Source organism: Cajanus cajan, chromosome 5 (genome assembly GCF_000230855.2).
Source record: "Cajanus cajan strain Asha chromosome 5, NIPB_CcT2T_4, whole genome shotgun sequence".
NCBI classification, from domain to species: domain Eukaryota; kingdom Viridiplantae; phylum Streptophyta; class Magnoliopsida; order Fabales; family Fabaceae; genus Cajanus; species Cajanus cajan.
The window spans coordinates 26,972,048-26,987,263 of NC_138521.1; the positions used below are offsets into that span (position 1 = coordinate 26,972,048).

General features: G+C 39.9%; 1 protein-coding gene across 1 annotated transcript; it reads left to right on the forward strand.

Moving 5' to 3' along the window:
* Positions 1–415: 415 nt before the first annotated feature.
* On the forward strand, positions 416–5,740 carry LOC145957937 (uncharacterized). Its single transcript, XM_083074368.1, has one exon. The coding sequence runs from the start codon at positions 416–418 to the stop codon at positions 5,738–5,740; it is 5,325 nt and encodes a 1,774-aa protein (XP_082930494.1).
* Positions 5,741–15,216: the final 9,476 nt, after the last annotated feature.

Sequence of the window (15,216 nt, forward strand, 5' to 3'; positions counted from 1 at the left end):
TCGGCTGCCAAAAAGCAAAACCAGGTGACCGAGTGGCGTTCGGCCACCTGGATCGGCCCATCATCACTCATGGCCCTTAATCCATGATTAGGAGTTAATTAGTTGATTAAGGTGTATTACCTAATACGGTAAATACGTTGCAGGGCCCATGGGGTCCAAAGCCCATAAATGTCAGTATAAATAGCTCAAGTCAAAAGGTAACGTGACTGTTCATTAATTACCCTCGATATTGGTGCTTGTCCTGACTTGAGCGTTGGAGTGCCTTTTGCAGGTACCAACCCCTCACTCGCATTGGATCGGACCACTCGTTCGGCCTTCAGAGTACGAGAAGATTTGGTGTATCCTCCAGACAGGTACATTTTGGCGCCCACCGTGGGGCCGAACGAAAGTGGTTGAAAGTTTGCTAAGAAGAACGATGCCGATAACTAGGAGAACGAACACGCAAGACCGCCCTACTGAAGAACATGTGGAGATGGTGGATGAAACAGATCTCACCGAAACAGTACGACTACTCAAGCAAGAAATGGAATTGATGAAACAACAAAGAGAAAAAGATGCAAGGGAGCTTTCAGCCTTGAGGGCTGAGAATGAAGCGCTGAGAAGTCAGGATACTTCTTGGAAGCCTACCCATGCCACCAACACACAAACTCAGGGGTCATACCAATCTCATGCGGTCCATACATCGGTCCCCCACGCTTCAGCAGTAGCCCCTGAGAGATTCCCTTCGGCCTTACCTACTGTAGTTCGTCCTGCAGATGTAACCACTATCGGATCACACCGACATCCGTTTACTCCCTCCATTATGCAACTCCCCCTGATGGACAACTGGAAGGCTTTACCTATTGACAAGTATGATGGTACCACTGATCCTGATGAACATTTAGATGTTTTTCTGACACAGGTAACTCTGAGTACGACCGATGACGCTGCATTGTGTCGGATTTTTCCTACGTCCCTCAAAGGCAGAGCTCTCAGCTGGTTCACTCGTCTCCCACCTAACTCAATCGATTCCTTTAATACATTATCATCCCAGTTCACTATCCAATTTGCGACAAGTCGCCCTCACAGTCTAACATCTTTATCTTTGGTTAGTCTTAGGCAGGATAAAAAAGAGTCTCTTCGGGCGTTTATGGATCGGTTTAACAAGGCTACTTTGGAGATCAGAGATCTCAACCCAGCCGTGGCGCTGCATCATCTCACAACGGCTTTAAAACCAGGCCCATTCGTCAACAGCATTTGTAAAAAGCCTCCTTCGGACATGAATGACTTACGTAGGAGGGCAGATAAGTACATGCAGATGGAGGAGTTGGCAGAATTTAGAAATCAGGCCCGAGTCGAGCAGTCCACTAAATCCGAGAAACCAGTTGAACCATCATACAGGGGGCGAGGCAAAGAAATATCCCTTCGGGAGAGGCCTATTCGTGGACCGAAGTATACTCAGTATACTCCCCTTAATGCCAATCGCGCGGCGGTCCTCGAACAGGCTTTGGCATCTGAAGTGTTAACGATCCCGAAGAGAGCATCTACTCCGCCAAGAGCAGATACTAGCAAATCTTGTCGGTATCATAGGAATCGGGGACATTCAACTGATGAATGCGCGGCCCTCAAAGACAAGATCGAAGACCTGATTAAGCAAGGGAAACTGCACAATTTTGTGGACCGGTCTGGTTCGTCTCAAAATCGTTCATACCAACCCAGGTATCAGGATCGGCACAGGCAAGACCGTTCTGATAAAACCTCTGATAGAGGTCGGCGCGAGAGAAGCAGGTCACGTGAAAGAAAAGATGATTCGGCACCCTCGCATCGAAGGATTATCAATACCATTGCTGGTGGCTTTGCAGGTGGGGGCACAACTTCTTCGGCCCAAAAGAGACATCTCCAAGCTATCCGGTCGGTCAACGCTGTTCACCAACAGTCGTCTCGGCGATTACCAACAATAACCTTCACAGATGCAGACTTCAAGGGTATTGACCCAGAACAAGACGATCCGATGGTCATTAGTGTTGAGATTCACAACTGCATTGTCAAGAAAACACTGATTGATCAGGGCAGTTCGGCGGACATACTATATTGGAGCACATTCCAACAGTTGGGTATCTCGGAAAAAGAGTTGCTTCCTTATGACGATCCGTTGGTTGGCTTTGCAGGAGAGAGAGTCAGCACCAAGGGATACATAAAACTTTTTACAAGGTTTTGTTTCGACGAAAAGGAGAGCAGAGAGATCCAAGTAAAGTACATTGTCGTTGAAGCTAATACCTCGTATAATATCCTACTCGGTAGACCATCCCTAAATGCATTAGGAGCTATTGTTTCAACGCCACATTTGGCAATGAAGTTCCCGTCAGACAGAGGAAATATCATTACAATTCACGCCGATCAAAAGGCTGCTAGGGAATGTTATTACGCTAGTTTGCGTGTTGAGCCGAGGGAGGAAAGAAAATCCAAATCCAACAAAATTCATGCTGTGAACGTTTCGGCACTAGTTGAGGAGGCTGTGTTGGATCTTGATCCAAGAATGAATAATGAAGAAAGGGTGGAACCAATTGAGTCTAAAGTGCCGTTCCAGATAGGCTCACGTCCCGAGCAGGTCACGTACATCGGTGCCGAAATCTCTGAAGATGACCACTCGGCCTTATGTCAGGTTATAAAGAAGAACAGAGATCTCTTCGCATGGACACCCTCCGATATGCCAGGAGTGGATTCAAAAGTCATGTGTCATAAGCTTTCAGTCTGTGCCGAAGCAAAACCAATCGCACAGCGCAAGAGAAAAATGGGGACCGAAAGAAAGCTGGCAGTTGAAACAGAGGTTGCCAAATTGCTTGATGCCGGATTCATTCGAGAGGTTCATTACACCACTTGGTTGGCTAATGTGGTCATGGTAAAAAAGTCAAATGGAAAGTGGAGAATGTGCACAGATTATACAAGCCTCAACAAGGCATGCCCTAAGGATGCCTATCCACTTCCAAACATAGATCGATTAGTCGATGGAGCCTCGGGACACGAAATGTTGACATTCCTGGATGCTTATTCGGGATACAATCAAATTCCCATGCATGCTCGGGATGAGGAAAAGACGGCCTTCATTACCGATTCGGCTAATTACTGCTATCGGGTAATGCCGTTTGGGTTGAAAAACGCTGGAGCAACGTACCAAAGGTTAATGAATAAAGTTTTTCAACATCAGATAGGCAAGAACATGGAGGTATATGTGGATGATATGGTGGTAAAATCCAGAAATGTTGATCAGCATGCAATGGATCTTTCTGAAATATTCAAACAGTTGCGCAAGTATGATATGAGGCTTAATCCGGAGAAGTGTGTGTTTGGAGTATCAGGAGGAAAATTCCTTGGCTTCATGCTTTCGGTTAGGGGGATTGAAGCTAATCCCGATAAGTGTATGGCAATCGTCAAAATGATCAGCCCTAAGAATCTTAAGCAAGTTCAGCAGTTAGCAGGTCGGCTTACAGCGTTGTCAAGATTCCTCCCGTGTTTGGCTGAAGTAACCAAACCTATGGTAAAATTACTGAGAAAAGCGAACAAGTTTGAATGGTCTGCCGAATGTGAGAAGTCTTTTCAGACTTTAAAAGAACGTCTTGGTTCTCCACCTATCCTTTCTAAGCCCGATCCGGCAGTACCAATTGTGGTCTACTTGTGTGTTTCGAATGACACAATAAGTACGGTTTTAATTCAAGAAAAAGAGGGACAACAGCCCATTTATTTCATCAGTCGTATGTTACAGGAAGCCGAAACAAGGTACCAGCTCTTGGAAAAAGTGGCACTCGGGCTTGTTCACACTGCTCGGCGCCTTCGGCAATATTTTCAGAGTCATCAGATTATTGTTCGAACTGATTGCCCGATAGCCAAAGTGTTACGCAAACCCGAGTTAGCAGGAAGGATGATGGCTTGGTCAATTGAGTTATCGGAGTTTGATATTTGTTTTCAACCTAGGGGACCCATCCGGTCCCAATGCTTGGTGGACTTCGTTGATGAATTGCAACCGAAAGGATATTTTGTTAATACTGTATGGACGATACACGTGGATGGTTCCTCAAACAATCAAGGGAGTGGGGCAGGTATAATTTTGGAGGGACCAACAGGATTAATCATAGAACAGTCCTTACGGTTTGCGTTCAAAGCTTCAAATAATCAGGCCGAGTATGAAGCGTTATTGGCTGGCTTAAGACTCGCGCAAGAAATTGGTGTCAACCGGCTGGAGTGCTGGACCGATTCAAAGGTCGTAGCCGAACAAGTGAATGATAATTTTCAGGTAAAAGATGCAAACTTGTTGAAATATTATCATTTATTCCAAAAAATGCGCGATACGTTTGAAGAAGTTCAAGTAAAACACACACCAAGGGAACACAATACGAGAGCGGACCAATTGGCTCGGTTGGCAAGCAGCACCAGAAAGCCTGGACAACTACGAACCACACTTCACTTGGACCTCGAATCGCCAAGTGTGGTAGCCGCCGAATGTTTGGCAGTGGAGCGGTCCGTTCGTACGTGGATCACCGAGATATTGGATTATCTTGAGCAGGGCACACTACCATCGGACCCAACAGCGGCTAAAAAGCTCCGAACGCAGGCCGCTAGATATGTTATTGTTGGAGGAGATTTGTATAGGAGAGGATTCTCGACTCCATTGTTGAAATGTGTTGATGAGGCACAAGCTAGCTACATTTTGAGAGAAATGCATGAAGGGATATGTGGTTTTCATTCGGGGGGACGGACTTTAGCAACGAAAGTGCTACGAGCCGGATACTACTGGCCTACTCTCAAGGACGACTGTGTAAACTTTGTGAAGCATTGTGTGTCATGTCAGCGACATGGTAACCTTATCCACGCTTCGGCCGAAGAACTGCACGGCATAAGTTCGCCGTGGCCATTCGCGATGTGGGGTATGGACATTCTAGGCCCCTTCCCGATAGCCAAAGGACAGTGCAAGTTTCTACTGGTAGCTGTGGATTACTTCACAAAATGGGTTGAAGCCGAGCCGCTTGCAAGTATCACAGCTTCCAATGTCCAAAAATTTTTATGGAAAAACATCATTACTCGCTTCGGCATTCCATATGCACTTGTTACCGATAATGGTCTGCAGTTCACCGATCAGAAACTCAATCGGTTCATACAAGATCTCGGTATCAAGCACAGATTTACCTCTGTTGAACATCCACAAGCCAATGGGCAAGCCGAAGCAGCAAACAAAGTCATACTTGGCGAACTGAAGAGACGGTTGGGAGACGCTAAAGGAGCTTGGGCGGAGGAATTGTTGGAAGTTCTATGGGCTTACCGGTGCACGCCCCAATCCACGACTAAAGAAACACCCTTTCGGCTGACATATGGAACCGAAGCTATGATACCTGTGGAGGTTGGAGAACCTTCTTTTCGGAGAATGCATTTTGATGAAAATACCAATGATATGTCTCTCCAAGCTGAAGTGGATATGGCGGACGAGGTTCGTCTCAAAGCAGAAATCACGGCTGAGGCTTGCAAGCAAAGGATGACTCGCAGATTTAATTCCAATCTTATCAGAAGAAGTTTTAAAGAAGGTGATCTAGTATGGAGAGCACAAGGATCGGCGAGGCGTAATCCGAGAGAAGGAAAGTTGGCTGCTAATTGGGATGGCCCATTTCGGATTCGGCATAGCTTGGAGAACGGTGCATATAAATTGGAAGAGCTTTCAGGCAAGGTCATTCCGCGAACTTGGAATGCATCCCATCTGAAGACATATTATAGTTAATATTTGTTGTAAATCAGACCTTGTATACATAGATGGTGTACTCTTTTCCTTATTCGGTCTTTTCTCCCCTTGTAAAAAAGTGAAAAGGGGTTTTGGCCGATAAGGTTTTTAACGAGGCACCTGTTAATAAAAATCTATGCAGTTCTTCCATTCTTACAGCCCAATTTTCGATTCTGTTACTTAATCAACGCAACAGGCTTCCCTCCCGAGTTGTTCAACTCGGCCAAGGATGTGCCTCAAAAAATCTCGCAACAGGCTTCCCTCCCGAGTTGTTCAACTAGGCCAAGGATGTGCCTCAAAAAATCTCGCAACAGGCTTCCCTCCCGAGTTGTTCAACTCGGCCAAGGATGTGCCTCAAAAAATCTCGCAACAGGCTTCCCTCCCGAGTTATTCAACTCGGCCAAGGATGTGCCTCAAAAAATCTCGCAACAGGCTTCCCTCCCGAGTTGTTCAACTCGGCCAATGATGTGCCTCAAAAAATCTCGCAACAGGCTTCCCTCCCGAGTTGTTCAACTCGGCCAAGGATGTGCCTCAAAAAATCTCGCAACAGGCTTCCCTCCCGAGTTGTTCAACTAGGCCAAGGATGTGCCTCAAAAAATCTCGCAACAGGCTTCCCTCCCGAGTTGTTCAACTCGGCCAAGGATGTGCCTCAAAAAATCTCGCAACAGGCTTCCCTCCCGAGTTGTTCAACTCGGCCAAGGATGTGCCTCAAAAAATCTCGCAACAGGCTTCCCTCCCGAGTTGTTCAACTCGGCCAAGGATGTGCCTCAAAAAATCTCGCAACAGGCTTCCCTCCCGAGTTATTCAACTCGGCCAAGGATGTGCCTCAAAAAATCTCGCAACAGGCTTCCCTCCCGAGTTGTTCAACTCGGCCAATGATGTGCCTCAAAAAATCTCGCAACAGGCTTCCCTCCCGAGTTGTTCAACTCGGCCAAGGATGTGCCTCAAAAAATCTCGCAACAGGCTTCCCTCCCGAGTTATTCAACTCGGCCAAGGATGTGCCTCAAAAAATCTCGCAACAGGCTTCCCTCCCGAGTTGTTCAACTCGGCCAAGGATGTGCCTCAAAAAATCTCGCAACAGGCTTCCCTCCCGAGTTGTTCAACTCGGCCAAGGATGTGCCTTAATAAATATGCTTCCATCACAGATATACAAGCCGAAGCAATTCATTCGGTTTTATTAATAAAAGTTCTAGAAACCGAGGCTTGTTCGTTCGATTTTACATAAAACAGAAGTACAAGCCGAGGCAATTCATTCGGTTTTATTCACAAATGTTCTAGAAACCGAGGCGTGTTCCTTCGGTTTTACATAAAACAGACGTACAAGCCGAGACAACCCATTCGGTTTTATCCACAAAAGAGTTACAAACCGATGCATGTCCGTTCGGTTTTATATAAAAACGATGAACAAGCCGAGGCAACCCATTCGGTGTTATTCAAGATCTACAAACCAGTACGTGTTCTTTCGGTCTTACATAAAACGTACAAGCACTAGCCGAAGGAAGTTGATTCGGTTTTACCCAAAAGAAAGCTACCAACCGAAGCAGGTCCTTTCGGACTTGTCAAAGTTGATTTAGTTTTACCCAAAAGACAGCTACCAATTCGGGTTTATTTCCTATCTTTGGTTTTATTTAACTGAAAGGTGAAACCAGCTTGTTCAGCTTTTATTCAGGCGTTCAAATGGTTACCCATTCGGTCCTAGATATATGCATACAAGTGGTTAATCCATTCGGCTCTTTATCAGGATTCAAGAATGATGATTTTTATTTAACTAATCATTAATGGACAGCAAGTCAAAACAGATTGCTTAAGAAAAACGATTTCATTCAGATAAGAAAGCTCTATCGGCCTCCAAACTACAACAAAAAGGCATTTTGATTACAAGTATAATTAACTACTCTTCCGGCGTCCGGACGGATTCATCTCCCGTAACGGTATCGGGGTTTCCCTCGGTATCGTTGGTAGGATCATGGTGTCCCTCATCCAGTGTGTTTTCCTCGGAGGTCTCCACATCATCTTCAGCTTGGGGGGCAGGATCATCATCCAGTTCAGCTCCTTCAGGCAGATCGGCATAAGATATCAAGGACCCTTGATAGAAATCCTTAGTCATATCAAATTCAAAGCCCTCTTCAAATTGACCGAAATGCTTAGCCTGACGAACGGCCTGCTTGAACCCAGCCTCATGTTGAGCAACGATCTTTTCTTGAGCTTGCTTTTTGAGGGTGTCATATGCAGTCTCAGCCTCCTCCAGTCGGTGACGCCCTTCATTGGTTATTTTTTGAAGTTCCAGACGAAGGGTATCATTATCACGCCGAACAGCATCCAACTCGGCAACGAGATCCCTATTCTTGGCAGTCACCTCTTCATTGACTGAAATTGCATCGGCTGCAGTCTTTTCAGCCTCCTCTAAATTTTGTCTCAAAGACTGAACCTCGCCAAGAGGTTCCATAGCAAGGTGATGGGCCAGAGCCAAAGAGCGTGCTTGCACCTCACAAAAAAGTCTCCACTTTGTTCTCCCATCCAAGGATGATAAAAATTCTTGCCCGAATGGAGAGACAAGATCAGACCGAATCACTGACTCGGAGGGAGTATCCTCGCTTAGAAACGCACGAGACATCAGTGGAGGAGGCACCACAATGATGGTTCGGTTTGGAGAGGACTCAGGCAATGACTTCGCCTTCTTGGACGCTTCTGGTTGATCGTCAGAACCTTTTCTCTTTACGCGCTCTCGGTTGGGCTCTTTTTCCTTTTTCTTCTTCTTGCGTTCGGGATGAGGAGGCAACCGGTCGTCCGTATTGGGTCGGGGAGAGGAAGCAACAGTTGAAGTACCTATTTCCCCGGATCGCCGAGCTTGCTTCACCCTTGCGGCAAGCAAGCTACGAATGTCTAGGTCAGCAGCACCACTTTTGACCATGATTCCTGCACGATGAGTTAAGTAAACATCAATAGGATTTAAATTGTTAGAAAAAAATAGGACGAATAGCATACCTATCAGGTCGGTCCACCAACGGGGCGATACAATTAAATTGATTAATGACCTAGTCGGCAATCGCCGAGGGAGGCGCATTAATAATTTCAAATCTGTTCGTTCTTCAGCTGTCAGCATCTTCTTCGGTACCACGTCATAGGGCCGAGGGGTACGAGTCCAGTATAACGGAAATAAACTTTGCCCATTACCATCAAAGAAGAAACGTTGCCCATTCGGCCGTATGGTCACTCGGAAAAATCCAGTTTTGAAATTCTTATACGATGAAGTGAAACTATCTAATAAAAGCCGATCCCCTATTCGGCTTAGGGAATGCCACTTTGCTAAAATCGTTGGCCGAGACGAGTAGAAATACAGAAAGAGAAGAGGGGAAGGCTTAATATGAAGACATTTACATAAGTGCTTGAAGCCCTGTAGTTGTGCCCAGCTGTTCGGGTGCAATTGAGTAGGAGCTACATTCAACACTTGTAGCACTCCCATCGTGAACTCGTCAAACGGCAACTTAACCTTGAGATCTCGGAGGAGACAATCATACATATAGAATGATGGCATTTTGCCATCACTTTGATCAAGACAAACTAAATCAGGATTAGCAAAAGCATTGTTTCGGCATGACCGAATCCCAATCGGGTAGGGATTCTCTTTAGTATCAAAATTTAAACAGTTGGTGTAATCAAGGAGATTTGTGATCATTTTGGTGTCTTGATAGCGCGAATAATATGAAGTCACTTCCCCGTTTACCCATTCATATCCAGGCACATCAGATGGACCATATCGTTGACGGTTAGACACTCGTGTTCTTTTCTCTTGAACCTCTTCACTGCCACTAGTAGAAGCTTCGTCGGTCGCGGCACTGCCTTCACCTGACCTTTCGGCATGCATGGGAGATTGAGATAACCTAGGACTTGATATACTGGACGAGAACCCCTCGGAAGAAGAGGACCAAGAGCTGCTAGCCGAAGAACTAGAAGAAGTATCAACCATGGTTACAAGAACTTACCAATTTTTCTAAACGAAGGATAATCGGATCGGCTTCTGAGGTCTCGGAATAACTCAACTCGGATTATGATAAAGTGTATGAATGGCCCTACCGTTTAACCTATTTATAGGAATGAAAAAAGGCGCGAAAATTTAAAGTATCGAAAAGTTGTAACCGTTAGATCTTCCATATCTAACGGTTATTAAATACATGACCCTTCACCTTACCCTAACCGCCATCTTCAGTTTACCCTTAAAGAAAGTCACGTCTCTCTTCAAGGCTGGGGGGCAGTGTACGGGTAAGGGCGTTCGGCCACCACCCGGTCGGCTGCCAAAAGGCAAAACCAGGTGACCGAGTGGCGTTCGGCCACCTGGATCGGCCCATCATCACTCATGGCCCTTAATCCATGATTAGGAGTTAATTAGTTGATTAAGGTGTATTACCTAATACGGTAAATACGTTGCAGGGCCCATGGGGTCCAAAGCCCATAAATGTCAGTATAAATAGCTCAAGTCAAAAGGTAACGTGACTGTTCATTAATTACCCTCGATATTGGTGCTTGTCCTGACTTGAGCGTTGGAGTGCCTTTTGCAGGTACCAACCCCTCACTCGCATTGGATCGGACCACTCGTTCGGCCTTCAGAGTACGAGAAGATTTGGTGTATCCTCCAGACAGGTACAGTGTTGATTAATGTTATATAGTTGTATCGGTCCTATCCATAAGCTCGTGAAACTTGGAGATGACTTCCACTACCCTTTCATCCGTCTAAAGTTGAGGTCACTTATCAACCATAATAAACTTCCATGCATTGTATATGGCTTTTTGACCAAAGTAAGGCTGTATGGAAATTTATTTACGTAAATGGGGCTCTTTAGAAACTATTTACGCTTTTGGGGCTGTTTACAACGGTGTCGCTATGGTCCATAGCGACACCATTGCCACGTGGCTTTTTTTTTTTTGGTGTGGGGTGGGCTCGAATGAGCCATACCAGTGTCGTTATGGGCTGAGGCAACACAAATAAAAATGGTGTAGCCCATAGCGACACCATTTAAGAAAAAAAACAAAAAAAAGTAAAAAAATTTAAATCTAAGTTTAAAATAATCAACTGAGTTTACTTATTATATATTTATAAAAATAAAAAATATTTATTTAAAAACATAATTTTTAAATATATATAATTATTTTTGCAAGTGGCGTTATGGCCTATAGCGACACTGTGTCGCTATAGGCCACAGCGACACTATTTATTTATTTATTTTTTTTTAATTATGAACTTAATTTATTTTACAATTTATTTATTTTATATTAGCAGTTAAATAATAATTTGTAATTGTAAAGTTAATTTTTCTGTAATTAGTTTTGTGTATATATATTTTTTTCCTTTATTATTTTATGACGAAATTAAATAATGTATTTTTTTTAAGTGGCGCTATGGCCTATAGCGACATGGCCTATAGCGACACAGTGTCGCTATAGGCCACAGCGACACTATTTAATTTTTTTTTTTAAATTATTAACTTAATTTATTTTACAATTTGTTTATTTTATATTAGCAGTTAAATAATAATTTGTAATTGTAAAGTTAATTTTTCTGTAATTAGTTTTGTGTATATATATTTTTTTCCTTTATTATTTTATGACGAATTAAATAATATATTTATTTTTTTAAGTGGCGTTGTGGGCTATAGCGACACAGTGTCGCTATAGGCCATAGCGCCTCTAATTTATTTGTTTTTTTTTAAATTATTAACTAATGTATTTTAATTATTTAATGAATGTTTTTTTACGTATACGAATCAGAAATACTACATGTTTTAGAAATACTACAAATCAGAAATGTTTTTTAATTATTTAAAATGATTGTGTATGAATTTCAAATGAAAAGGAGAAAGCTGGTTGTGGAATGCATTTGGTAATCTATGTCTGAATAAATGAAAAGCATGGTGTATATGACTCCAACAATCAAGCGTAAAATGGTGGCACCTCAAGAGTCGCTATGGCCTACAGCGCCGAAAATTTGCTATAGGCCACAGCGACATGTTTTTTTTTTTTTTTCTTTTCTTTTCAAATTTTATATTATTAATTTATTTAAAATATTAATTTTATATTTTTATTATTATAAAAATTTATTTAATTTCAATAAATTATTTATTTTACTTTATTTTTATTTTTATTTATATTATTAACTTTTTTTAAGTTTTATTTTTAAATTTCTGTTTTATTCCATTTTATTTTTAAATATTTTTTCCTTTTAATAAAAAAATATAGAAAAGATAAATATATAAATATAAATTTATATAAAATTCATAAAATAAATTAAAAAATGGAAAAAATAAATTAAGTAAATAATTAAAAGTGGCGCTATGGCCTATAGCGACACTGTGTCGCTATAGGCCATAACGCCACTTTCACAAATTCGTATTTTTTTTAAAAAAACTATTTACTTATTTTTTGATATTTTTTTTAATATTAAAAATGAGGCGCTGTAGGCTATAGCGACTTCATTGAAGCCGTTTTGTGTCGCTATGGGTTATAGCGACATTATCAATATGGCTTTCATGGCTTTTCTGGAGTTTAAAAATTCCACGTGGCATGGGTGTCGCTATGGGCCATAGCGACACTGTTGTAAAAAGCCCCAAAGGCGTAAATACTTTCAAAAGAGCCCCATTTACGTAAATAAGTTGGTCAACGACCTCACTTTGGTCAAAAAGCCATTGTATATAGGATTCAAGGTTTTAAGTTAGGATCGTACTCTTACGGTTGCGGTTTCGTCACATACCTGATGTTGCATAAAATTGTTAAAAAAAAAAAAAAAAAAACTATAGTTGATGATTGTGGTTACTCCAGAAATATCAACATTGCGACTAAAATTATGATTATCGAACATGTTTTTTAAAACCTTGCTAGTATTTACAATTAAGCCTAAAATCTTTCTGTTCTAATTATGACAAAACATTTGGAAGAGAATTCATAAGTCTTTTAAGCGAAGTTGTCAAAAATAAAGTTAGATTAAACCTTAAAAAGGATGACTTAAATATAATCAAATTATTTTAACCTAATTTGTTATGTTCGACATGTCAGATGGGTTCAAGTTAGATTGGCTCAAGTCAGATTGATCTGTTAAACTAATAATTAAAATAATTTAAATTAAGATAAATTTATAATGTATTATAAAATAATAGAATAAAATATAATAATTCTACAAAAGTAACAATATTTCATTTTTTTTTTATTTACTTGTACTTACACGTTTAGAGTTAAGGTTATTGTGAAAGTTTCGTCACTCTCATAATTCAATTGTTTCCTTGATGGTTTGACCTTGTAACTCGTTATTTGTTCTGTTTGTCATAAAAGACAACAGTCACCTTCATATTTGTGTTCATAGGGTGGCAATAACAACTCACTAACATCGCTCAAAGCAGGAAATTATAATGTACGACATTACTTTGTAAGAAATCTTCTTTCTCTTTATGATGTGATTTTTACTGCTCAACTATTCAAGTATATTTATTATCTAATAAGTCTTTTATTTTGTTATTATATTTTTCTATCTCATTTAAGTTATCATTTGTTGTTTTATTGCTTGTTGTTGTTGTTGCCCCTAGTTCTAACTCTTATCAAATACTAAGTAAGTTATTTTATTTTTTAAGGCTTATGTTGCATGGACCAAGAATTATGAATTGAATTTTGCCTTGTTATTATTTGTGAATTAAACTAAAAATTATGTTAGGTTGTTGTTGCTTTATAATTTATTGTGGGAATTATAAACATAATGAGTAAACTTGTTTAATTTTTAAATATTGCAGTTATAAATATTGATGATATTTTTTATAGTATGGAGTATAATTTAAATACAATGAAAACTCTATCTAACATAAAGAGAAAGTCTATTCCTATTACTAACCCTTCTAATCATGTTATAATTTTCTTTTTCTTTTTTAGTGTAAAAATATATATTTAATTTTTTAAAATATATTTTTTAATTTGGCCAATTTCGCCCGATGACCCAAAACAGGTTAAGTTGGGCCATAAAATGACAATACAAAAAAAAATATATAGACCAAGTCAATTCAACCAAACATAAGATTTGATTCTTGTAGATTAAATTGGTCAGCTCAACCAAGTGGTTGACATTTTTAGTTCTAAGTTAAAGCCCATCAACGTTTATTTAAGTGTATTCAGAAACATAGGTTCGGTATACAACAATTGAAGTGAATCACAATACTATCGTCAGTTATTCAAAAAGTGTTCAGGCTTGAACCAAGAAAGCTCTGAAAAAAAATTAGAATGGCATAGGTTGTATACTGAAATGTTAATGAACTCATAAAGCTCAATGAATTAAGAAGAAAGTTTCAACCATGTGAAGGAATCACTGTTCAAAACAAGAAGAATGTTGTTTTCAATATAATAATTTTGACTGATCATGAAGAAGCAACATGTGAAAGAAAATACTCAAATGAAAATAATCATCTTCTATGATATGTGGAATGAAATTTCAGAATGTTCTAATACTGCATAAATAATCTAATAAGACGTATTACTCGATCAACCCCTTTACCTAAAAGGAAACAATTCCACAACAAGGTGCAAGTAAAGTGGTAGCGATTCCTTCTGCGTTCTTCATTTCTTTGGTCACTGTTATGACAAGTTCCAAAGAAGCAAGCAAAAGATAAGTAGATTAGGTTTATTAACTTAAGATGTTTCTTAAGAGCGTTTTGAGCTTGTGGGACAAAAGCCCATATTACTTCACAAAAAATGATCGAGTGATTAAAATCCTCTTTAATTTCTTTTCTAAAGCACATAAAGCAAAACTTTAGAAATTCATTTTAATTTCCTCACATTTTTTTCCACGGAATATCATTTATTAAATTACATATGTAACTTCACAACTCATAGATATATATCAATAAATGAAAAGAAAAAAAAATAGTGAAAAAGAAATTTCATCTTCAAAATTTTTTTAAAGTGAACAACTTTGGATAGGAGTCCTTCATGTGACTCTCCAATTTCCAAGTTGCACTATCTTTGGTTTCTCCTCCCTAAACAATTTTAACTAGATGAATTTCCTTCTCTCTTGACCATTTCACTCTTCAATCTTCTAAGGCAATGTCTCATAAGTATGGTTTTTCTTTACTTGAATATTGTTCGACTCAATGACATGTGAAGGTCATGGATATATTTTTTAAGTTGAAACATAAAACACATTATAGAGATTTGAAAGTGACGATAATAAAGCAATTTGGTAAATAACTTAATTAACTCTTTAAAATTTGAAATATACCAATATTGTAAGGAAGTACAAGTTAATGGCACATGACATACGACCAAATTGATAAATATAGTAATTTTAAAATTATCTAGTTTTAATCAATAATAATTTAATTCAAATTTAAAAGTTAAATATTGACATATCATATCAAGAATATTTGTCTTTCTCTCAATTTTAAAAGTATTATTATCTCTACAATTTATTTATACTTAAAATATATAATAAATTTTTATTAATAATAATA